The sequence below is a fragment of the Mustela nigripes genome, chromosome 12 (genome assembly GCF_022355385.1).
Source record: "Mustela nigripes isolate SB6536 chromosome 12, MUSNIG.SB6536, whole genome shotgun sequence".
Taxonomy (NCBI): Eukaryota; Metazoa; Chordata; class Mammalia; order Carnivora; family Mustelidae; genus Mustela; species Mustela nigripes.
This window is the reverse complement of record NC_081568.1, coordinates 1,680,682-1,704,063: the sequence shown is the minus strand read 5'-3', so window position 1 is coordinate 1,704,063 and position 23,382 is coordinate 1,680,682. Positions and strand designations below refer to the sequence as shown.

The 23,382-nt window shown below is 57.2% G+C and overlaps 1 protein-coding gene across 3 annotated transcripts; it reads left to right on the top strand.

Annotated features, from left to right (window-relative positions):
* Window positions 1-55: 55 nt before the first annotated feature.
* Window positions 56-5,227, top strand: IRX2 (iroquois homeobox 2). 3 transcript variants are annotated; one of them, XM_059416839.1, is made up of 5 exons: window positions 56-375; window positions 1,698-2,103; window positions 2,357-3,070; window positions 3,880-3,954; window positions 4,707-5,227. In XM_059416839.1, the coding sequence occupies exons 1-4, from the start codon at window positions 127-129 to the stop codon at window positions 3,930-3,932; spliced, it is 1,422 nt and encodes a 473-aa protein (XP_059272822.1). In that variant the 5' UTR covers window positions 56-126; the 3' UTR covers window positions 3,933-3,954; window positions 4,707-5,227. The 3 variants fall into 3 exon arrangements, with proteins under 3 accessions (XP_059272822.1, XP_059272821.1, XP_059272824.1); XM_059416838.1 differs by having other exon boundaries at window positions 4,631-5,227; XM_059416841.1 differs by lacking the exon at window positions 56-375 and adding an exon at window positions 503-619 and having other exon boundaries at window positions 4,631-5,227.
* Window positions 5,228-23,382: the final 18,155 nt, after the last annotated feature.

The following is a 23,382-nucleotide window of genomic DNA, read 5'->3' as shown; positions in this document are numbered from 1 at the left end:
CGGCCTGCCTCGGCCCGGGGCCCCCGCGCCCGCCGCCGCGCCGCGCCCCGGCCGGGCGTGGATGGAGGGCGCCGCGCGCCCTGCCCGCTGCTCGGCGTGACGCGGGCCCGCTGCCCCGCGCCCACCATGTCCTACCCGCAGGGCTACCTGTACCAGGCGCCCGGCTCGCTGGCGCTCTACTCGTGCCCGGCGTACGGCGCGTCGGCGCTGGCGGCGCCGCGCAGCGAGGAGCTGGCTCGCTCGGCGTCGGGCTCGGCGTTCAGCCCGTACCCGGGCTCCGCGGCCTTCACGGCGCAGGCGGCCACCGGCTTCGGCAGCCCGCTGCAGTACTCGGCCGACGCCGCCGCCGCCGCCGCCGGCTTCCCGTCCTACATGGTAACCGCGCGCGGCCGGGCGGGAGAGGACGCGGGACGCCCGGACGCCGGGGCCGCGATAGGGGCTCCAGGGCGCGGGGAAAAGTGCCGCGGGCGGTGGCTCCGGAGGCTCGGACGCGGGCGGCCGCGCGGCGGGCGGGACGGGAGGCCGGAGTGGGAGGCGGCGCGGCCCGCTGGCGACGTCCCCCAGAGCGGGGCGCCGCTTCCCCTTGGCTCTCGGGTGATGTTCCCAAAGAGCCTGAAAAGTGCGAGCCCGCCGGGGTCGGGGATCGGTGCCGGGTCGCCCTTCGTTCGCGCGCCGGAGCCCGGCGAAGGGTGCAGAGCCGGCCGGGGGCTCGGCTCGGGGAGCGAAGCGAGGTTTGGCGCCCCCGGGGCCTCCGGGACGACTGCCGGGCGCTTTGGGGTCACTTGCGGGGCTTGGGGGTCACCGGATGGTGGGGGGAGTCCAGTACCCGGCGGCAGCTCGGAGCCCCCGCCAGGGCGCCGCGATCTCGGCCTTAATCGTCCCATAGGCCGCCCTTTCGAGAAACGTGTGGGCGGGCGTGCGGCAGCCCTGGTCGCCGCTTCGGTCCGGTCGTACGGAGAACCGCCCCTGCTTCCCCGACCTGGCGTCGGCCCGCTCGCCTCCGGTTCCGCAGCTGGGCCCGGCCCGGGTGGCGGTGACGCCCGTTTCGGGCGATGGAGGCCGTTACGGGGGGGGGATGGGGGGGGGGGGGTTGTCGCCATGGCCCGCCCTCGGTGGGATTCCGAGGCAGGGACAGCGGAGCTGGGGCCTCCGCGGAGGCTGCAAACGTCTCGAATTTAAACGTTAAAGGCTGAATTAAAATGCTAATTACCGCGTATTTGAAGAATTCGAAACGGTGACTGGCTTCTGAGTTGCAAATTGGATTTGCGGAGCTTTAGAGCAGTGAATGGCGGCGCGGGGGCTCCGGGTGGCTTTTTAACCATATAAGGGCGGGGAAGGGGGAGTAGGGGGAGCCAGCCAGAGAAATTTAGATATCAAGAAAGTACCTGTGGGTCTGTGAGCGCGGTGTTTGCGTACATCTGCGCCCGCAGCTCAGGGACATTTGGGAGGAAGAGATGTCATTTTAGGAAAGTGCAATAGTTCAAAAACTCGAGATTGGAACTGTAGCGTTTTCGTGATCAGCAGCCTGTCTTACTTTACCCGCTGCGTTTTTTTCTGCTCATTTGCCGAGGGAAATAAGGCTCCAGCGGGGGACTCACCCTGGGCAAGGCGGCATCAGGAGGGCAGAGGAGTCACCTTTGGGCTGATGAGGGCCAGGGCCCCGCACACCCCACTCACCAGACTCTTGCTGGTTCCAGGGCGCACCGTACGACGCCCACACCACCGGGATGACCGGCGCCATCAGCTACCACCCCTACGGCAGCGCGGCCTACCCTTACCAGCTCAACGACCCAGCCTACCGCAAGAACGCCACGCGGGACGCCACGGCCACGCTCAAGGCCTGGCTCAACGAGCACCGCAAGAACCCCTACCCCACCAAGGGCGAGAAGATCATGCTGGCCATCATCACCAAGATGACCCTCACGCAGGTGTCCACCTGGTTCGCCAACGCGCGCCGCCGCCTCAAGAAGGAAAACAAGATGACGTGGGCCCCGAGAAACAAAAGCGAGGACGAGGACGAGGACGAGGGTGACGCTGCGAGGAGCAAGGGGGAGAGTCCAGACAAGGCGCAGGAGGGCACGGAGACCTCGGCGGAGGACGAAGGTGAGCAGGGCGCGGGGGCGGGAGGACGCAGGGAGCTTTCTTCCCAGACCCGGGCAGAGTCTAGGTCGGGGAAGATGCCCCCGCCGCCACCCAGGTGCGCATGGGACCCATCTAGTCCCGGGGCATTTTTTGGGGAGGCTCTGCTCCCCCTAGGACACAGCCAGGCTGGGGTCGGGTGGGCGATCAGGTGGGGCGAGGCCGCCCAGGGCCTGGGCTGTCACCGCGTCCCACAGCCCTGCCCGCGCCCCTGCAGGGATCAGCCTGCACGTCGACTCGCTGACGGATCACTCGTGCTCAGCCGAGTCGGATGGGGAAAAGCTGCCTTGTCGGGCCGGGGACCCCCTGTGCGAGTCGGGCTCCGAGTGCAAGGATAAGTATGACGACCTGGACGACGACGACGAGGACGACGAGGAGGGCGAGCGGGACCTGGCGCCGCCCAAGCCCGTGACCTCTTCGCCGCTCACCGGCGTGGAGGCGCCGCTGCTGAGCCCCCCGCCCGAGGCCGCGCCCCGCGGTGGCGGCGGAGGCAAGATGGCCCTGGGCAGCCGGACGTCGCCGGGCGCGCCGCAGCCCGCCAGCAAGCCCAAGCTGTGGTCTCTGGCCGAGATCGCCACGTCGGACCTCAAGCAGCCAAGCCTGGGCCCGGGCTGCGCGCCGCCGGGGCTGCCCGCGGCCGCCGCGCCCAACTCCTCCGGGGCGCCGCCGGGCGGCTCGCCCTACCCCGCCTCGCCGCTGCTCGGCCGCCACCTCTACTACACGTCGCCCTTCTACGGCAACTACACCAACTACGGGAACTTGAACGCCGCGCTGCAGGGCCAGGGCCTCCTGCGGTACAACTCGGCGGCCGCGGCCCCGGGAGAGGCGCTGCACTCCGCGCCCAAGGCGGCCAGCGACGCGGGCAAGGCGGGCGCGCACCCGCTGGAGCCCCACTACCGGCCCCCGGGCGGCGGCTACGAGCCCAAGAAAGGTAGGCGGCCCGCGGCCCTCGGGGCCTCCGGGGAGGGAGGACCAGCGGGGCCCGGCTTAGCCCGCAGTCCCGAGAGAGCCTGGGTCAGGGACCAGGGAGACCCTTGGGCCTGGCACGGGGAGCCTTTGTTGCTAAAGCAGAGAAGGGAGAAGCTAGAGTGCGCCCCTCCGACCAGAAGTTAGGGGAAGTGAACGGGGCGGTGGCATGGAAAAGGGGAGGGGGGGCAGCTACCCCGCCTTGCAGTAGGTCTTAGCCCTTTGGTCCTTGCATTTTTATTTAACTTGCTATTATCATTCCGATTAGTGGTATTATGATCAATCTGTTTCCGCAAAAAAAAAAAAAAAAAAAAAACTAGTCCAGAAATGCAGATTACAGCTTGTCTCCCAGCAGATTGAGCTGAAGCTTTGGTGTGTTCTGTTAGGAGAGTCTCAGCCAAGTCTTCTCTCCTGCTTTTGGTCGGAAGGAAACAAAACGTTCCAGTAACTCGAGAGGCGCTCACTCCTCCAAATAGAAGACCAGAGTCTTTGCAGCTCCCCAGGCCCTGTCCCTGTGTCCTCCTGTGCCTGGCTCCTGGTTCAGGCTGGAGTTCCTAAGACCTGCAGGAGCTCCAGGAGGCAAGACAAGAAAATGAGAACAGGAAACGTGCCCCGAATCTGTCTCAGACAGTGGCCGCTCAGACAGTTTCCCTAGACTGATTTGTGCGTTCAGGGAGCGAGCCTGCATGGGTGCGGGCTGGTAGGGTGCACAGCTGTCTGGGAGACAGATGGCTCCGGGGTCAGGTTCTGACTAACTGCCCCCTCCCCTGACAGATGCCAGTGAGGGCTGCACGGTGGTTGGTGGGGGCGTCCAGCCCTACCTATAGAAGGCCTCTGGGCAGCATGCAAGTAAGTGGGCACACGGTGGGGGGGGGGGGGGGTTACAGCTTTGCCCTGCAAACCTGCTTAACGTCTGTTTCTTGCTTCTTGTCCTGGAGTCCGATGACAGAGCTTTGCCATGGTTTTCGGTCTTTTAAAAATTTCCCTTTAAGTGGGAAAGGAGCTGTTCTGTGTTATTGGAGGTCCTCTTTTTCCACTCCGGCTCTGCTCTGAAGAGTCGCCCCTTTGCTGGGAACGTGTATACTGTACCACTGCTGTTGTTTTCTCCTTGAAAAATAGATCATTGCAATGTGGGTATTTGTATGCAGTTTGGAACCATTTTTTACTGCGCTAGACTTGTCACAGACACCGGCTTTGACGAGCTAGTGCTGCTGAAGCCTGGGGCCTCAGGACCCTTTAGAGGTGACGTGTGCAGAGTAAACCGGAGAGAGCCGGAAGAAGCACTGGCCGGTTATCAGGCCTGCCCCCGGGTCCCGATGGACTAGATAGGACCCTGCCTTTCGCCAGGCTTACAGCAATATCTCAAAAAATCCCTACTTTACAACTAGGCAAAATTACTAACCAGAGATCTTGAAGATGTTGGGGAAGAGGCGACATCATTTCAGGTCGACTGGTGTTTATAAGGCGATGAGTTGGTGTGCGGCTGAAGGGTTTGGGATGATTTGGTTTTTTCCTTGGTCCACAGGCAGGTGTCACAATTGCTTTGGAAAAAAAAAAAAGTCAGCAGGCCATTCTCTCTCCCCACGTTCATAAATATACAGACATAAAAACACATCTCTGAGCCCGGACCGCATCTCGTGCCGCATCTCGTCAAGGAGAAGGACCCACAGACTCGAACGGAACAGACTCTTGTTGGACATAACCGTGAATTTGTTGGCGTAGTATAGCTTCCCCAATGTACGTGTGACTTTTGAAAACAATCTTTTTTCTCAGGATATCTTGAATTGATCACTTCATTGCCACGGTATATATTCTATAGGTGTGATAGGATTTACTGTAAAATTTATTTGTAAAAGATGTACACAGTAGAAATAAAATGTGATTGAAGAACTTGAGTACTTAAGAAGTGAAAACAAATTTGATATTTATTTTTATAAGGATATAAAGCTTCTAGTAATTTATGCAAGTTGTATTGCAATGGAATCTAAACTTTTTGTAAATAAATTCTGCCTGGTTTTTATTTGAACATTGCTGGTTATACAATCTTTGTTGGTTGTTTAACAAGAATTCTTTACTAATTTATATCTTAAATTGTAAATAAAAACAGACTAGTCTACGACAATATGGTGTCTGGGGCTCATTTTTCCTAGCAGAGTGATTTGGGTAGGGAGCCCTAGTTAATGGCAGCCCCTCCCCCGAGGTGATCTGACCTCAGGCTTTTTAATGAAAATGTGTAAAATAATCTCTCCCTTCTCCTGCTCATTAAAAAAAGGAGAAAGGCAGATGGAAGAGAAATACCTAGTAGGGCAATAACACCCAGTTTGGGATTATTTCTATGTGCAGGTATTGTAAGAAAATTAAGATTTTTGTGCTCTGAATAGGCAAATCACTTGTTCATGTCCATTTTTTTAAACTTAACATCCTCACGCCTTTTCAAGCTTAAACATCCTCATGTGTTATCGTCCATTTTATATTTTGTTTCTATGCTGGCTTTTTGAACCTTCTAGATCCTGTAAGCGGGAGCACGGGTAGTAGGGAGTCGCACCTCTGACCCACCATAAATTACTGGTGGAAGTAATTGTTTATTTTAAAGACTGAATTATCCGCATTGGCAAAGATTATTCCGATTTAAGGACCTTGACTCTCCCTTGCACATTTTTCACATTAAACACAAGGCGAAAATCTGGGAGAAGAGATTTATTTTCCCTTTCGTGACTTTTACCCTTACCCTGGGGGAAAAGAAAAGTTTAAACAGCCTTCGAGTATGGCCTGGTTATTGTGCTGCTGCCTATCTAATTAGAGGACAAGTCTAGAATTTGTAGGCAAGTAGCGTATTCCCTTTGATGAGTATCATAAAAGCAGCAAACCTGTCATTTTAATTTTCAGCAAAATTATATGGATATCCATATAATATGATTTCAGAGAAGAAATGAACAATCATTTATTTCCTTTCCAAAGATAAATTGAGTGAATATAACTTACGGTTATAAAACAAGAATAATAGCTTCTTAGATTGCCCTTTAATCAATCATACACTTACTTTTCAAGAGGTTCATCTGTTTTATTCCGTGATTAATAATGCTGCAGCAAGAGCGCATTACTGGATCCCAGCGGGGGACGTCCCGGATGCTTTTAGCTGCTTTGGAATGGTCAGTTGGGGTTCATTATGGGCTGATATTGAACAATTTATAAAATCTTGTCTAAACATCTGCCAGCTCCGATCGGGCGATGTGTCTGAGGATGGGAAATTGCTGGACCAGTTGATATTGACAAACGGATCTCTCTCCAGTGGCTTTTTGTGCTGTCGAAATTAGTGGCCTCTTGCTGGGGTCTTGTTAGAAAGGGTATTTGAAAGTAATCTTAGGTACTTGAGGCAAAGCCAGGGGGCTGTTAAGGGACCCGGGCCAGGGCAGTGGGGAGGGGAGCTTGTGGCTTGTCTCCTGAGAGAAGGTTTGGGTTTGGGTTTTTTGCTACTTCTCAAGCATGTTGTTGGTTGGGAGCATTTTGTTGGTTTGGGGCATATAGGCATTTGGAGGCTGGACGTAAAGCCAGCTGGGGGGGGGGGTACCAGGCAATTTTGTTTTATTTTGTTTTCTCCTTCCTGCCTCCCCAAGTGAGGGACGGGAGACTTTTGGAGCTGAGCTCTTCCTGGGCGAGGGGGAAGACTGTTCGCTCGGGAAACCGCGGCAGTCTGCAGCAGCCAGTCTGGAAGAAAGCAAATGTGAGGTCTGCAAACAGACAAGTGAGCTGTGAGCTCCGTGGCTCGCTTTTGTTTCCGATGCGAAACCTTCATAGAATTTCCAGGAAGACAGTAACGTCTCCCCTCCGGATAGCACTTCCAAGTGCGGCACAAAGGGATGGAGTAGTTTGCTTTTGTGAGCATTAGCCCTGGTTCCCAAGTCCGCGGGGACTGCAGGGCACACGCAGCAGTGTCTGTTGCATGCGGTGGTAGGATTCGAGCATTCGGAAGCCTCCCCTGCAACCGATGGAAGTGGATGATCTCTAACAAATTAGGCACTTCAGGACCACACAGCCTAATCAGCATGCAACAGTTCAGTCCGGGTCTCTCAGAGGACAGTGCGGGGGAGTGGGAGACCCAGACAAAAACTGATCTTTGTGCATATGTGCAGAAATTGAAGCTGGATAAAAGCTGCCTCCCTTTGGAACAGAAGATTGTTTTACCTGGACATGTGATCCGTCCCCGCGCGCGCGCGCCCACACCCGCCCGGCCCGCGACCCGGTTCTCCCGGCAGCCGGACAGCCGCACAGCCGGACGGACGGCCGGACAGCCGGACAGCCGGACAGCCGGACAGCCGCACCTTTCGGTGGCTGCAAGCTCGGAGCTGCGCGGGAGATTAGCTCAGGCTAAGGAGTCCACTTTGATGTTTGTGTGCCCAACAAATTATCAAAGATTTCCAGAATTTACTCGCCCTGCCTCCCGCCCTGAATTTCTTGCCGGAGAACTGGGTTTTTAAATGCGCGCTAAGAACGTAAAACCTGCAGGAGTTGAGACGGATCTATTTTAAAGAGAAATGCGGAGTGATTTATGAGCTCTGCTCGGGACGGTCGTTAGGGAAGACGAAGGAGGAAGAAGGGGGCGGGGAGGGCCGGGCCGGGAGGGGGAGGGGGGGAGACGGGGGGGGGGGGGGGGGGGCGGGGGGGGGGAAGCGTCTTCGCTGGGAAGGAAGCTGGTGCGGGTCCGCTTTTCCCGTTGGCTTTCAAGTCCAGGCCCTCCGAAGGGCCGCCGCGGGGCGAGGCCACTGCAGCTCCCCGAGCGGGCGGCGGGGCGCGCGGGGCGCTGGCGAGCCGGGCGCGGGGCTGCGGGCCGGGCGCTCGCGTCCCTCGGCGTGCGTGGCTCGGCCCGCGGGTCCCCGCGCTCTGCGGCCCGCGCTGCGGCGGGGCTGCGGGATCGGACCCCGCGCTTTCCTCTCCCGGGGCGGGGGCGGGGGCCGCGGCCTCCCGCGCCCGTCGAATGTCAACATTTGTTCCCAATAAAAGAGTTACTGTTTCTGCAAAGCTGCCCGGCAACTGCCTTTGAAACTTGAAAAGAACTTCGTCCACCTTTGTCTGACGCGAGGCCGCGGCGAGGGCCGGGGTGGGGTGCGGGGAGGAAGGGCCGCGCTGGGCCCGCGGGGTCGCCGCCGGCACCCACGCTCGCAGCCCGGGGCCGGGTTGGCCAGCGGACGGCGGCGGGGCCGGGGCGCCTGCGGGCGCGGGCGGGGCGGCCAGGGCGGGAGCCCCCGCGCCCTGCTGCCCGCCTGCGTGTCCCCGCTGCCCGCCTGCGTGGCCGGGTCGGGGAAAACTGCGTTCAGATCTGCCTTACAGAGGCTGAGCGTCAAGTGGGCCCTGAGCTTTTCTTTATCGTCACAGAATAAACGTGCCCTACACTTCCCATGCCAGTGCCCAGTAAACAGACATCAGCTTGAAAAAAACATCATCGCAAAGAGATTCATTTGTCCGTCTGAGGCAGCCCTTTCAACTCTAAACATACCCTGGGTTATTAGGAAGTTTTCTCCGAGTAATACTGTGCAATGCTTGTCTAACAGATGATTCTTCCTTAGTGCCTTGAAAATCCCAAGAAAAGCATTTATTTTAACCCCAAATTAAAGATATAAGTAGAACTATGAAACAAGTGTTTTTACACAGTTTTTTTTTTTTTTTTACAAAAATAACATTTTCAGCATTTTAAAAATGTATTAACCTAAGAGGCAATCTCGGGAACAAGACACACCAGTCTGTGATCTGCGGATATTATGATTAACATCATCGGAATTTCTACAAATCACAAAGGGGACATGTCCCTTTGATGTATTTTCAAACCTTTATGTAAGTGACAAATCCCTACAGATATTTTAAAGGCTTATTATGAGAAGAAGTAATCTATGACAATATAATTTTCCAGTTGCTGGAAATTACTTTCTGTGGGCCATAATGAAAGCACGTGCCCACCGTCCCCTCTGCTTTGGCTGGGGCTGCATGAGACCAGCATTTCATGATGTGCACAGAGATCTCACCCTCGGGAGTCCACGGAGAAACCCCTTGTCTAGGGTGCAGACACCCCCATTTGCAGGCTTCACTACCTCGTCACCTCTATCTCCTGCAAAGGGAGGCAAAGAGACTCACTGGCAATTCTCCCCTCCAACTTCCTGGCAGAGAATAGGCTCTGTGGTCTTTCCGCTCAGGCAGAACCTTCTCTCTCTTTCTAAGAAAGATAAAAATTGAAGATGTTATTAAGGAGGGCTATCCTGGCAATATAATAAAACAGGAATGAGTCGTGAAAGCTCCCTCCCATGTTCTTCTGCAATCGCAGCTGAAAGGGAAGAGAAGGAAGGTTTTGTCTGTTTACTTGAGTCTGGTCCCAAGATAATAAGGGAGAGTCTTTGAAAAAGTGTCCCCAGTGTTACTTTGCTCTGTATGGAACGGAACACAAATTAAATCTAATAAAAAAAGAAGCAAACTGAGGTTTGCGGCTGCGTCCAACGGGTCCGGAGCAGACCTTCACGGGAAATACCCAGAGGGCAGAAAGAAGACCCAGCACTGCAAGGCACTGGCGCTTTTTGTGGGGAGATAAATTGACAATTTATCGTGTGTAACTCCTGATCAATTATTAATCCTTAGTGTCAACAACAGGGTCATAATCACCTTTGGTTATTTAAAGGAGTATTCTTTTTTTTTCATTTCTCTGCTCCGTAATTAGTTACCGCTCCTGAGCGAGGACTCCCAGGCCGGCTACGCACCGCCCTCCCGGCGGCAGGGTCCCCGCCTCCCTCTGGTGACCTCTGGGGAAAACACCCACGGTCAACTTTCTGCCCTCAGCAGCTCCCTCTCAGGCTCCCTTCCATTGACCGGCACCTCCCCCACTCAGCTCCCACAGCCATAAATAATGCTTCCGGAGAAAAGCGGGGAAGTGACAAACAGAACGCAGCTGGCATTAATAAGGCTGATCAAAGTTGGTGACCGTGGAACCCCTCCCCGCGAAGAAGGTCTGAGGCCCATAAAGGTGCCCATCGTCGCTCCTGCCTCTTCCTCCAAGATCAAGAGAAAGGGCAAAGCGAACGTTTTCACCCCTGGCTTCCTCTACCAGGGGAAAGCGGCTGGGAAGGATCCCTGCTCCCAGGCCTTGCGAATCCCCGGAGGGAAGGGCCCGAACCAGCTTGGGGTTTGAAGGGACCCGAGTTTTCGCCCCGCCCGGGTGCACCGGCCCCGCCCGGGTGCACCGGCTCCCGCCCTCGGGAGCGGCGTGCAGGGTGGTCCTGGGCCCTGAGAGGGTGGGTCTCCAGTTGGCAGTTAGCTGGGCGCAAACAGGTGACTCGAGTTAGCGGGAAAGGGGGTGGTTGGCGCGGGGAGGGGCAGGGAGGGGAAGCCGCGCCGCCGCACCGGGGGAGCCCCGCGGCTGTCCGCGCCATCCATCTCTGCGTCCCGGGCGTCGTGGCCCTGAGTGCAGGTGCGGGAGCTGGGGGCGCCCGCTGCGCTCTCCCTAGGGGACCCAAGCTCCGTGGAGTCCCGAAAGCCCCCGCAGGGTGGGGACCGAGCGCGCGCGTTGTGCCCGGGCAGGCACAGCTGCAGTCCTTTCTTCAGGCTCCGCTTTCCAGCTCTCCAGACCCCTCAGCTGTCCGAGATGGGGGCGCCTTTGCGCGGACACCCCAGGCCCACCTCCGCCCCGCCGTCCTCCTGCGCAGCGCCGCCACGCTTCACTGGTCACATCCCGGCCGTGCCGGACTTCCAGAGCCGCAGGAGGTCAAGGGGGCACGCAGGTGCGGGGAACCACTTCGCGCGGCCCCTGCGCCGGACTGCCTGGCGGAGTCACTCGGGGTCCGGCCGCGAACCCACGGCGTGGGGTGGGGCACCTGGAAGTGGGGGCCGCAGGGATCCAAGGCAGTGCTGGGCTGGAACCCTGGGCTCCCGTGGCAGAAGGTGCCCCATGTCACTGCGGCCTGAGAGCGCCCAGCCCATTTCTCCCACTTTGGGCCCCTCCCCTTGGGATTGGGAGGTACCGGGCCCTCCAGCCTCTAGAGGAGGCCCCAGCCAAGCGCGCTGGGCGGTGGACCGGCCTGCAGGAAAGATGGAGGGCTGCCAGTTCCGGCGAGGCCCACGGGGCTCACCTCCCCGCGCCCCACCTCGGCGGGTCCCTTGCTCTCGCGTCCTCCAGCCCTGCTCAGGCCCCCTTCCGAGGCTGGTTCCGGGGTGCGCACCCCTTCCCCTGGGCAGCCTCAGGAAGCCGCCCTCCCCTCCCCACGCCCCCAGAAGCGCTTCTCGGAGGTGAGGAGTGTGGCGCCTCGGCCAGGTGCAGGGGCGGCGACCCTGTGCTTGGAGCTGCCGCGCCTTCCCGTGTCCCCTCTCTCTTTCCGGGGTCGGTTCTTCCGCGCACAGGCACCGCACGTCCGCGGGCAGCAGAGCTCCGCAGCCACACCGAAGCGGCTGAGGGCAAGGACTCCGCACCTGCCGCGGCCCTCGGTTGCGAGCCGGGTGGTCGGCGGAGCCGCGCGCGGGAACGGACCCCGCGCTGCGCCCCGGACGCCCTCACTCCGCGAGGGCAGGCCTGGCATGTGGCACCTCCAGGGACAGCCTCGGATAAGCGCAGGAGGGTCAGGGCGCTGGAGGGAGCCCTTGGCATCACCAGGGCTCAGAGACCAGTGGCTCACAGAGCTGCTGCTGCTCTTTAGGGAATTTAACAGATCAAATCAGGGTTTTACAGACCCAACAAAAACAATGTAGCCAACTCACGTACCGCCTGACCGCTTCCCCACTGTTCTTAAGAACTCCCTGGCGGGCTGCCTGGAGGTGGTGATGAGACCTGTGTATGCAGCCTGTGGGCGGATGGGGGCGCTCGCGAGCGTGTTATTTCGGTGGTTTCCACTGTTCCTCAGGCCCCAGGCTCCGGGGTTTTTTCCAATTCGGCCCCTCCCTCGCCCCGTCCTTCCTGGGCCTGGTGGGGCAGCTTGGACTGGGCACAGAGCTGGTAGCACAAGAGTGAAGTCCCCTGCCTCCTGCGGTCTGGCAGAGGATCCCAGGCAAGGTCAGGACCTACAGGAGGCAGCAGAGGCCATGGGGGTGCGGGAGGCCCTGGGGGACGGAGGGACTGGGAGGCGACGGTGGGGTCAGGGGAGATGCTGTGTTCCCGAACCGTTGGCGGTCAGGGCCTTTTTGACTGGGGGACATTATGGCCCTGAAGTGACCTCAGCTCAGTCCCTCCTCACTGTTCACACCTTGGGGGGGGGGGGGGTAACTGGATCCCAAAGGTCATGGCAGTCCCAGATGAGGAAGTGGTGGCGGCTGGTGTGGGGTCAGCCCACCAGGGCCTGGAGATGGATCCGGACGCGGCCCAAGTGCCTGCAGGTCAGGTTCCAGGCGGTACCTGGCCATGACCTCAGTTCTTTTAAATAAGGGGCCCAGACCAGCGCCAGGTGTATCCTTCCTGACTCTCACACAGTGGAAAAACCATGTTTTATAATGATTCCGTGATGCTCGCCTGCGCGTAACTCTGTCCTTGGTGGTGATGCGCCCGGGTATAAACGGAGCTTCTGAGAGGCCCGGCCTCTGGTGAGCCTGCCTCCCGCAGGAGGTCCGGGCGGTCCGGGCTGCAGTGCCAAGGTCACGAGGCCGACCCCAACCCTGAGTGGAGACAAGGTGTGCGGACAGTTTCTGCAAAGACTGGAGCTGACCGGAGGCTGCGCTGCGACAGGATAAACCCTCTGCCGGGGGAGACAGAGCCGCAAGTGAGTTACACTGTAACCAGCCCCACTGACTTCTCAGAGCCAAGGAGAAGCGAATAGTGTAGTCGGGTGCACAGCCCTCCTCTCCCTGCCTTTCTGGGGCGAACGAGGCCCCATGAACAGGAAGAAGGCCTAGTTGCAGGTGGGCTGTGGGCCGGGGAGGGAAGGGGGTCATGAGCTTCTCAGGCCAGGGCACTTATGGCCTAACCCTTTGAGGTCAGGAAGGGCTACTAGTAGATAACTCCTGATGTAGGGAAGGGAACAGGAAGGTTCTAGACCATCTCAGAATCAGGGGTCCAGAAAAGCATGGCTCCATGGTACTGGGGTGCCCCCACAAGAGCCCAGGGCATTTGGGGCAGGAGGCATGGGGCACATGCTTGCTCCTATGGTAGGCTTGTCTCCTGGGGCAAGTCGCCCGTGGAACAGAGTAGAAGCTCTGCTGAGGCCAGTGACTTCCTTGATGCGGCTCTGCCTCTGGCTCTGAACAGTGCACTCGGAAGGGGCAGTGTGTGCGCTGGGGAGGTGAGGGCTGCTGGGCAGGGGGTCCCAGAGGGGCCGATGTGGGAGGGCCACCTCCACAGCCTGAGAGGGGAAGGAGCGGCACTCAAGACAGTCCCGTGGGGCTCTGTGAGTCGCCCAAATGGCCGTCTCCCCGAACCGTAGCTCCTCCCATCCAGGAGGCTGCCCAGGGGCTCTTTGTTGGGTTAGGCCAGTTGGTCTAGCTGCCCTGGTGGGTCAGTCCCTGATCTCATCCTGGCCTGAGGCCTGGCCTGAGCCACGGAGCAAGGGGACGAACGAGACCCCGCTGTATGTCTGACCCCGCTGTGTGTCTGACTACTGACCGTCTGCAGACCGGGCTTCTGAGCTGACCAAGACACTGGGCTTTAGGCTTCCCTCCCCCAGGGAGACACGCCTTCAAGTGATGACATCACAAGATCCCGGCAAAGCTTGATTTGCGTGGAAGTTCGGGGCCTCCCAAAGAGGACTGGATTTAATGGTCGCTGTGCCCGTCTGGGTGCGGTGCTCTGGGGGGGTGCGGTGCTCTGGGGGAGGGGGGCAACGTGTGGTTTGTCCGAGCGGAAAAACAGCAGTGTTTGCAAACGACACATTCTTTCCGTTGATTTGCTCTTGTCCTTTGCATAAGTTCCTCCAGCAGCAATCAAGATGTGCTGGTGATTTGTGTCCCACTGACCATGTGTGATTTAAAAATTAGGAAGTTGTTGTATTCGAAGTGTAAGCTTAGCTGTATTTTCGACAGAAACTGTGCAGTTAACCAGATGCAAGAAATAACAATAACCCAAATCGCCAACTTGTTTTCCAAAAAAGAGGTTTTTTTTTCTTCTAGAATATTCAGTTACCCATTGAGATTTAAAGGTGGAATCGACATAATTTATAAATACCCAAATTTTAAATAAAAACTTGAAAACAAATAAAGTTGCACTGTTTAAAATGTTGACATTCCATCCCTGAGGGGGCATCACCTGAGGGCGAGTCCCCATGGAGGGAGTGGAGCGCGCTGGAGAGAGGGGAAGGCGGCTGCCCCCCTCCCCCTCCCCACCCCCCCACCCCGGACCCTGCTAGAGGCCTTCGGGACTCATGTTAGGACAGGCCTGCATCTGCCCCTCCGCACATGGGAAGCCACCTCCCCTGTGCAGAGCAGCCCTTGGGGTGTTTAAATGCCAAGGTGCAGAGGGGACACTGGGGGCAGGGCTCGGAAGGTGCTCTCAAGGCCACCAGGGTCAGAAGTCAGTGGGTGTGGCCAGTGGGCAGCAGGTAATCTCAGATGGTGTGAGAAGCAGAGAATGACCCCAGTAAAGCCCTAATAGGGGAAGGGTTGGATAGCAAGGACTCCAGGGACCTTCTTTCCTTGTCCCCAGCTCCAGACCCCACCCAGCGTGCAGCCCAGAGCAGCCCCACTCCAGGCCCGATGCCCCAGGCAGCTTCCCCTCAGCCGACTTCTGTCTCCGCTAACTTCACACGCAGGGCCCCTGCTCATAGGGACTGCTGCGCCGATCACAGCCGAGGGTAGAGCATTCTCAGGGACGCAGAAACATTGCTCAGCAGCCGCCAAGAGTTCCCTGTGCCCCCTGCGGCTAGCACCTTTGTTCCGAGTAGTCCGTTTGTTTCAGTGGGTGATTGGCTATTGATAGGTTATTAACTAAAGCCCGTAGTTTATGTTAGGGCTCACTCTGTGTTGCGCCTTCTGTGTGTTCTCACAAGATGCGTGTCGTGAGGTTTGCTTTCATATATAAATAGACCTCTTCCCGGCCTTAGTGGTGCCTCTTAGACTTCCACACACACACACAAATAATAATAGATACAATCAATAAATAGGTACAATACAAGCAGAATACTATGTACACGTGAATGTAGAAAATACTCCAACATGAATATAGACACACATAAATATCAGAGTTGCTAAATAAAATACAAGACATCAGTTACATTCGATTGTTTTTATAAACAGTGGATACTTCCGTAATGTAAGTCCCAAGTATGTCTCCAGTGGTGTTTACCTCTAAGTTGTGTTGGTTTTCTCTACTTTGAATTTAACTGTATTTATTTTATCTTTATTTGCTAAACCTGGCCATCTTAATATTGATGAGACACAGGAAAATATATTTGTCAAATGACACTTTTTAAAAAATACGTGTCTTGGGGCACCTGGGTGGCTCATGGGTTAAAGTCTCTGCCTTAAACTCAGGCCATGAACCTGGGGTCCTGGAATCGAGCCCCGAGTCAGGCTCTCTGCTCCGCAGGGAGCCTGCTTCCCCCCGTCTCTCTGCCTGCCTCTCTGCCTGCTTGTGATCTGTGTCAAATAAATAAATAAAATCTTTAAAAAAAATAAAAAAAAATACATGTCTTGAGACGGAGGAGTGGGAGGGAAGGGGCCAAGCAGAGTCCACACGATGAGATTTGCTGTGTGCTCCCATTTGGGGCTGGGGGCGTCTGGTGGCTCTCACCGGAACCAGAATCACCTTCTGCAAGATAGGAAGTAGGTGAGGAGGGAGATTCAAACACAGAGACATCGCCCATCCTCCTGACATCTCTCTTACCTTGGCCGGCCGTCCAGACCTTCCGCGGAGATCTCATCTCAAATCACAGATTCTTCTCATAAGTAAATGCAACTATTTAAAAATGGTCCCTTTAACTCAGCATGAAGTTACTGACAGTCACCAACGTTCACAGTGTTTACATACGCCACGTGAAGTGACTTCGTGTCTTAATGTCCTTAAGCCAGAATGGCACTGGAATCACTTGTAGAGAGATTCGGGGTCAGGAGGCTTGGCGTGGACCCAGGTACTGGCACTTCTTTAAGCGGCGAGGGCCTGAGGCTAAGAAAATGAGAAATTAAGAAATAAAACACTCAGAGCGGAAATTCAGACACCGGTCTAGGGGTGGACCCAAGTGGGAAAGAGACTGGCTTTGCAGTGTACATGAAATCACGTCTTGGGTAGGTTTGAAATACGGTGACTCGCACACTCTTGAAGGAGCCCGAGGCCCCACAGACCACAGGGCCCCGCAAACAGAGCTGCCAGAGCTGGTGGGGGCTGGGTGGTTTTGCTCGGCCGTCAGTGGGGGTCAGGAAGCTCTTTGGTTTCCATCAGAAGCAGGGTAAGTCCTGCACATTAAAGGTGGTGATGCCCAGAATTAGAGACCAGCCTTGGCCCGGACGCAGCTGTGGGCCCACAGACCAGCCTTCCTCACGGAGGGACAGATGACGGCATGGGGATGCGGGCCTGGCCTCTGCTCGGCACACTGATTTACGAGTCTGCGCGCCCCAGCTTCGGCCAGCACCGAGGTTCACAAATGCCACGGGCCAGGGATTCGCTGGGCCAGCCTCAACCTGAAGTCTCCACAGTGCACACTTTTGGGCTCGGGGGTTTGAAGATAGAGGGGACCAGACAGGATAGGACAAAACCACAGCACGAACTCCAGTTGCGAGGCTTGTCCTGGAGATCTGCAGTCCCGATGTGGGTAGATGCCCGTGCAAGCTCCTCTCCGCTGGCTCACGTCGCTTGCCGGGCGTCTGGCGAAGGATTGGAGTCCCTTAAAGCGCCCACTGGTCAGTTCACTGGAACAGAAAACTGGAGATGGCAGCTTGAGTTTTCAGTGATTTCTTGTTGGGTTCCGCCGTGTTGCCGTGCCTCCCCCTAATGAATCTAGACGTGTTATCAATAAGCCCATTAACAGCCGCTGTAAACCTACAGGGGACATAGATTTCCTAGGAGTCTCCGTTGGCTTCAGGGGGCGTCAGTCGCTGTGTGTCTGCGAGTGCGTGCCCCACGGCTCGGCTCCCGGTCTTCGGTGCGCAGGGCTGTTACCGACACAGCTGGGAGGGGCCCTGCCTCCGGCCCCCGCCCCGTTCACTGCTGCGGCGTCGCACGTCTCTGGATGGACACCAGAGCTGTTCAACAAGAATGCGACTCTCAAGAAGTCACTCATGCTCTGAGTAGAGAGAACGTCCATCCACAAGGAGAAGCCGGGGGCACGCTCTGCAGGAAGCCCTGGGCACCTGTGAAATGGAACCTTTTCGTTTTAACGGAGAGACACGTGATCACTGAAAAAGCCATGCCTGCGCGTCTGAGCCCCTCACCCCGGCCTCGTTCCCTGCTCCGCTGTTCTGCCCAGCACGGCCCTCCCCTGCAGCCTCACTCTCTCATCTGCCCACAACATCCAATCCCTGGTTTCCTACCTTAAAGCCGCCTTCTCCCCATGTCATTCCACACCAACCTCCAAAATGGCCCCTCAAGCAGATCACAGCCCTCACACTGGCCGGACCAAGGCTTTGCCAACAAGACCAGGGTCTCACCTTCTGGGCACCCCCGGAGCTCCCCTTGCTGGCTCTCCTTGCTGGCTCATTTCTGAAAACACATCTCTGTGCTGGGGCTCCGTGCAGACTGCTGCCTGCAGGCACCTTGTGTAGACAACTGTGAGCTGCAGCCTTGTGTAGACAGACACAAGAAACTAATGTAGACAGTTTCAGGAAGTTTGCATAGAGAGTAACTTGCAGAAGCTTGTGTGGACAGTCAGGGGCAGGGGGCGGTACAGAGAGGGGCAGAGGCAGGGTGCCCAGCAGGGTGCAGGGGACTGGAGCCTCAGGCATGTTCTCAGAGACATTCTGTGCCTTCTTTGCATCACAAGAACGTTCTTCCTCTTGGGCTAGGTTGGACGCTCTTCGCGAGACACTGCTTCCACAGCCCTGTAGCACAATCGGAGTTCAACGCAGACGATTCAAAATAGTTTAATGTATGTGCCCTTATTAAATACTTGTTAAATGATCAGGACGTCTTGAAAAGCCACAGACTGGTTAAAGCACGTGGGGGCGAGGAACGGAGGGGGTCTCCTCAGGGAGGGGGAGGGACGCGGCCACCGGGGATGCCTAGTCCAGCCACCTGCTTGCTGGTGGCTCCGCGCCCCTACCTTGCTCCATGGGCGCCACGCGGGCAGCGAGCGCAATGGCACCTTCTCACCTTTTCTCAAGGGGAGGAAGAGACTCTGCGGGACATGCTGAACGCTTGCTAGATACCAGTGCCAGGGGGACTGAAGTTTAATTTCTGTCACTGAACTCAGCTGCACAGAATGGGTGACGGCTTCTTACCTGGGGCATGGCCCCGTTCATATTTCTGTTCCTAACAGTGTTTTGTTCCCGCCGACCTCCTTCTGCTGTCCTGTGGCCGCACCGCACAGAGGCGGCGAGGTTATGACGCACGGTTTGCAGGGGCGCGGCGGGGAGCGACCGCACTGACGCCACTTCCCCCGCAGTGTTTTCTTGTTCTATGTCTCTGGGTTACTTTTTGGTAATTTCCCCAATATTTGAATGACGAAAACTTCGTGACGGTGTTATTTGTCTTGGTGACTCTGTGACCAGTGGTCTTGGATGTCAGTGTTGTGGCTGCTTGGAGTCTGTGAGCACAGGGCAGGCACCTTCTCACCCAGGGTCTCACGGAAACAGCACAGACCCACAGTGTCCCGGGGCTGATGTCACCGGCTTCTTGTGCTAGTGGGAGCTCAGAGGCATCAGGACACGCAGCAGGTTGGCGTGGATTTAGGGCTTCCCCTGTGCACTCACTGTGGACCCCTCGACCAGACCTCACCGCAGCACTACGCAGCGCCAGCGACTGTCACCTCCCTTCCCTAGTGAGGAAACCTGTGAGTCACAGCAACTCCCAGAACAAGTTCATCCTCGGCTCACAATAACCCAGCTCGGGGAATGGGCTCTGACTCCCACCCTGGACAACGAGCTGGCCGCTGGCCCCCTTCCGACCCCTCCCGCGGAGTGTGGCTTTGCCAGAACACGTTAAGCTCTGAAATGGAGATGAGGCATGGCGCTCTGGCTTATGAAAACAACCTTTAATTTACTCTCTGCTAAGGCGTGGATGGCCAACGTCGAGCCGACCCGAGTTCCCCCGGACACAGCCAGGCTTTCCCCGTTGGCACAGAAGCAGAGGGCGCGACCTCCAGAAGCAGCTCCCGTACCTCGAACCAGAATTCCTTTCCCTTGTGGAGCTTCCTTGATTTAAACATGAGATGACGTTGCCTCAGCTCTTACGCACATGCACACTCTTAAGTTCCGGAATGTTCCCGCGCTCCACGCCGCCGCCCTGGCTGCACACCGGGGCTCGCCCCTCAGATTCTCGCTTCGCCTGCACAATCCAGATTTGGAGCGGGAGTTGTCCGTGTCACCCCATATGGATTAACAACCCCTCAGGGCTGTCACGTCAAGGGGGCCCCGTATTTCGGGGATATTGGGGACCGTCACTCAGCACCAGTCAGCAGCTCGGGACGTCTGCGGGGCAGCAGCGGCGTGGACCACACTGTGAGGTGCGGAGCCGTTCACCCGTCCTGCTCCTCGGGCTTCCCCGTCATGGGTGTGACGGGTCGAGGCCTGGTTTCAGCGAGCGCCGGTCCAGGCTGCGAATGCACATGAAGGTATTAGGCTTGGGACGCTGCGTAAAGGCACAGCCTGGGGCGGACAAGCAAGTGACTTGTGGCCACCTCCTTCTTCAGCACGCCCTCCCGCCTAGAGGTGTCCTCCTGTCCCCTCCTGTAGTGTGACCCCATCATCCTGCTCTCTGGCCTCTGGGGGTTCCTCAGTGAGCTGGCCACCTGCTGTCCCCTCACGGGGCCGGCTGGCCTCCACAGAAGCGCCGTGCAGTCCCCTTGGGTGGCCAGTGGGTGCAGGTGACTTTCTCTGCAGGGAGCCCGGGGAGGACCGTTCCCAGCCCAGCTGTGTGGCCCCACGCTGGGCGCAGCACCGGACAGGGCTGGCCCCCAGGAGGCGTGATCAGAGCACGCGTGTACAAACCCACATTTATGTTTACTGAGTCGTCACACAATCCACAGACATCCGCCAAGTACCTCGTGGGCTGAGAAGCTGCGGGAAGAGGGAGCTGCGTGTGCGGTCCGGACGCCCGCCCTCCGGCCGCTCGGCCACGGCTCCTAGCCGCCCGCCTCCCCCGTCTCCGGCGCGCGAGCAGAGGAAGGAACGCTCCGCTCCTGGGGATCTGCCCGCGCAGAAGCCCCAGCTCCAGTTCCTTTCCTGGACCAGGCTGCTAGTTCGGGAAAGTTCTGGAAACTCTCGAACGTGTCGGACAACGGTGACCCACTGACCCTCTGGAAGGACCGTTTGCTTTCACGGCTGACGCTCAGCTGCGAAGTGAACATTGTGGTAACAAAATTAAAATTGTTTTCTTTTTTTTTCTTTTCTTTTTTTTTTTTTTTTTAAAGATTTTACTTATTTATTTGCGAGAGAGACAGTGAGAGAGAGCATGAGCAAGGAGAAGGTCAGAGAGAGAAGCAGACTCCCCGTGAAGCTGGGAGCCCGATGCGGGACCCGATCCCAGGACTCCGGGATCATGACCTGAGCTGAAGGCAGTCGTCCAACCAACTGAGTCACCCAGGCGTCCCTTAAAATTGTTTTCTTTCCGAAAGGTTTCCCTTCACGTGGAGAACACACGGAGCAGCCAGCAATCGAGCATGTACGGGACGTGAGAAACCATTTGACGTGTTACTCAGTTTCTTGAGTATTATTAATTCCATTGAGCTACTTACAGAGTCTCTTATCAGAGGAGTAACGTGGGAGGGGCCGTAAGTCTTCTAGGCAGCAAACGCACGCTCTGTGTGCTGTCCGCAGAGGTCATTCCAAACCTGCAAGCACGTTAAGAAAAATAGTAATAAGGGATGGGACCCTCCAGTCGTGGTGTGTTCGCCTGATGGCGGGGAGGAAGGAGGAGAGAGGCTAACGGTTTCTGACCTTGGGGCGCCTGGGGGGCTCCGGGGGTGAAGCCTCTGCCTTCGGCTCAGGTCATGATCTCAGGGTCCTGGGATCGAGTCCCGCATCGGGCTCTCTGCTCAGCGGGGAACCTGCTTCCTCCTCTCTCTCTGCCTGCCTCTCTGCCTGCTTGTGATCTCTGTCTGTCAGATAAATTAATAGAATCTTAAAAAAAAAAAAAAGAATTTCTGACCTTGGAAAGAAAGCCAGCATTAGCCCTGTGGGTTTCAGACCCAACTTGGTAGAGCAGCAAACATGCACTGGTCCACCATTTGCCTGTCCCTGTGGGGGGACCCCGAGACTCCGTGTCCCTGTGTGAGGCAGGCATTCTTCCGAATTCATGGGAGACTGTACTCAGCAGGGCCCACCACGTACAGCACGACCGCAGTGCGTTGCGTTCTGCCGGTCGGTGTCTGTGTCTCTTTCCCCGTGTTTTCCAGCTGTGAGCTGACCCCTTGGCTTCCTGAGCCCTGAGACCCCTGTCCCGACAGCTCACAGAACCCCCCAGATGCCAACGTACGACGCAGCCCTGGCGTGAGATGCAGGGGAGCAGAGTGCAACCTTACCCATGTGTTCCAGAAGCCGTGCCCCAGACGCCGTGGTTTCCCTGGGTCCCACACGTCTGTCACGTGGCTGGGGAGAAGCCTGTGGCCTGGACGGCCGCCCAAACTGGCGCGCAGAGTCTCAGGCTACGCTCCGCTCAGGACCGAAGTCCAGCCTTTCTTCCTTGAGAACGACGCCTCCCACCGCACCCGCAGTTTTTTCTTCCGATTGCAGCATTTTCGTGATGCGGTTCTGAAGAAAAAGGTCGAACGTGATTGGGGCGATGTCTGCCACCTCTCAGAGGCTTGCGGGGGGAGGAACGCTCTCCACGGGGACGAGCCATTTCTCCCGCACTTGGAAGTCGTGAAATATATTGAGACGTTTGAAATACCTCTCCCCGGTCGTAGGACGATGGCAGCAGGTAAGGGAGAGGTCCGTGTGCTCCGCGGGGACGTTCGCTACCGGGTGCGCTGACGGGGGCTGCGTTTGGGAGCAAACTCCGCCACTGTCACCCCAGCCTCTGCGGATCCTGAACGCTCCGCTCGTCAGAGGCGCACCGATCGGGACGCTGTTTGAGCCGTACTGTTCAAATCTCTATTAATAATTCCACAAGCACTTCAGTAGTGACTAAAATGGCCTTGGGCTTTACAAATGGGAAATGTTCCCAGCCACATCCAGGGGTGAGAAGCGGGCAGTCGGCCCCAGTGGGTTCTTACCCTCTTGTACCATGAGCTGGGCCTCTCTCAGGCGACTTCCGTTTCACAGCCTCAGTTCACCTTCCCTTGGGGACGCCGTGTCATGGGTGTGAATTTAGATTAACCACAACAACACCAAAACTTGCTGTTTCTTATTTTTCTCTTTTCCTTCCCTTTCTCTTTCCTTTTTTCTCTTCTCTTCCTTCCTTCCTTTTCCTCCCCCGCCCCCAATCTGACCTCCCTGAAACCTAGAGCTGGCGCTAATGACGCTAGGGTCACACGCTGGACTCTTGGATGAGCTTAGCACAGTGGCTGATTTTCAGAGTCCTGACCCCGTCTCCTGGACTCCTGGCTCAGCTCCGAGGCCTGGGTCACGGTGCACGGTGTGCAGAGAGTTGAGTGCGCCCACGATGCTGCCGACTCGCCTTCTCCCCTCCCGGTGGGAAGGTGAGCGTGGACAGTGGACAGGCACGCGCGGACGAGGGACTCCCCATGTGCACGCCCCTCCTCTGGCCCCGGCTGCATGGCCTGTCCCTTCCCATGTCAGCATGTCCCTTAATTCAACTCACATTACCGCGCGTCCTACTGGCGCTGGACTGCTCGATTTGACCCACACGTGTTTTCCTTTTAATCCATAAAACAAGAATCGGGAAGGAGAGTCAATGCGATGTCTTCTAGATTGAAGCCTTTATAATCTCGAGCTTCTCTGGGGGAATGTGGTTCGTGCGAGCTCCTGGAACAAAGGACGTCCCGTATGAAATGCACGGACAACACCTATCTGTTCCGTTCAGTTCAGATCACGTAAAAGCCCGAGTTGTGTGTTCAGTTCCTCAAGGACTCAGTAGCAGCGACAGTTGGAAACTGCATTAAAAAGGCAGCCTGATGTGTCTTGAGTACACGCCCCTGAGTACGCGCTCCCGAGCATGCGCTCCTGAGTACGCGCTCCCGAGCATGCGCTCCTGAGTACACGCTCCCGAGCATGCGCTCCTGAGTACGCGCTCCCGAGCATGCGCTCCTGAGTACGCGCTCCCGAGCATGCGCTCCTGAGTAC

Bases quoted from the DNA above. Each gene is read 5' to 3' on its own strand.
- IRX2 (XM_059416839.1), top strand. From the start codon at position 127: ATGTCCTACCCGCAGGGCTACCTGTACCAGGCGCCCGGCTCGCTGGCG. The intron at 2,104-2,356 runs GTGAGCAGGGCG...GCGCCCCTGCAG, and splicing joins GACCTCGGCGGAGGACGAAG to GGATCAGCCTGCACGTCGAC. The intron at 3,071-3,879 runs GTAGGCGGCCCG...CTCCCCTGACAG, and splicing joins CGGCTACGAGCCCAAGAAAG to ATGCCAGTGAGGGCTGCACG.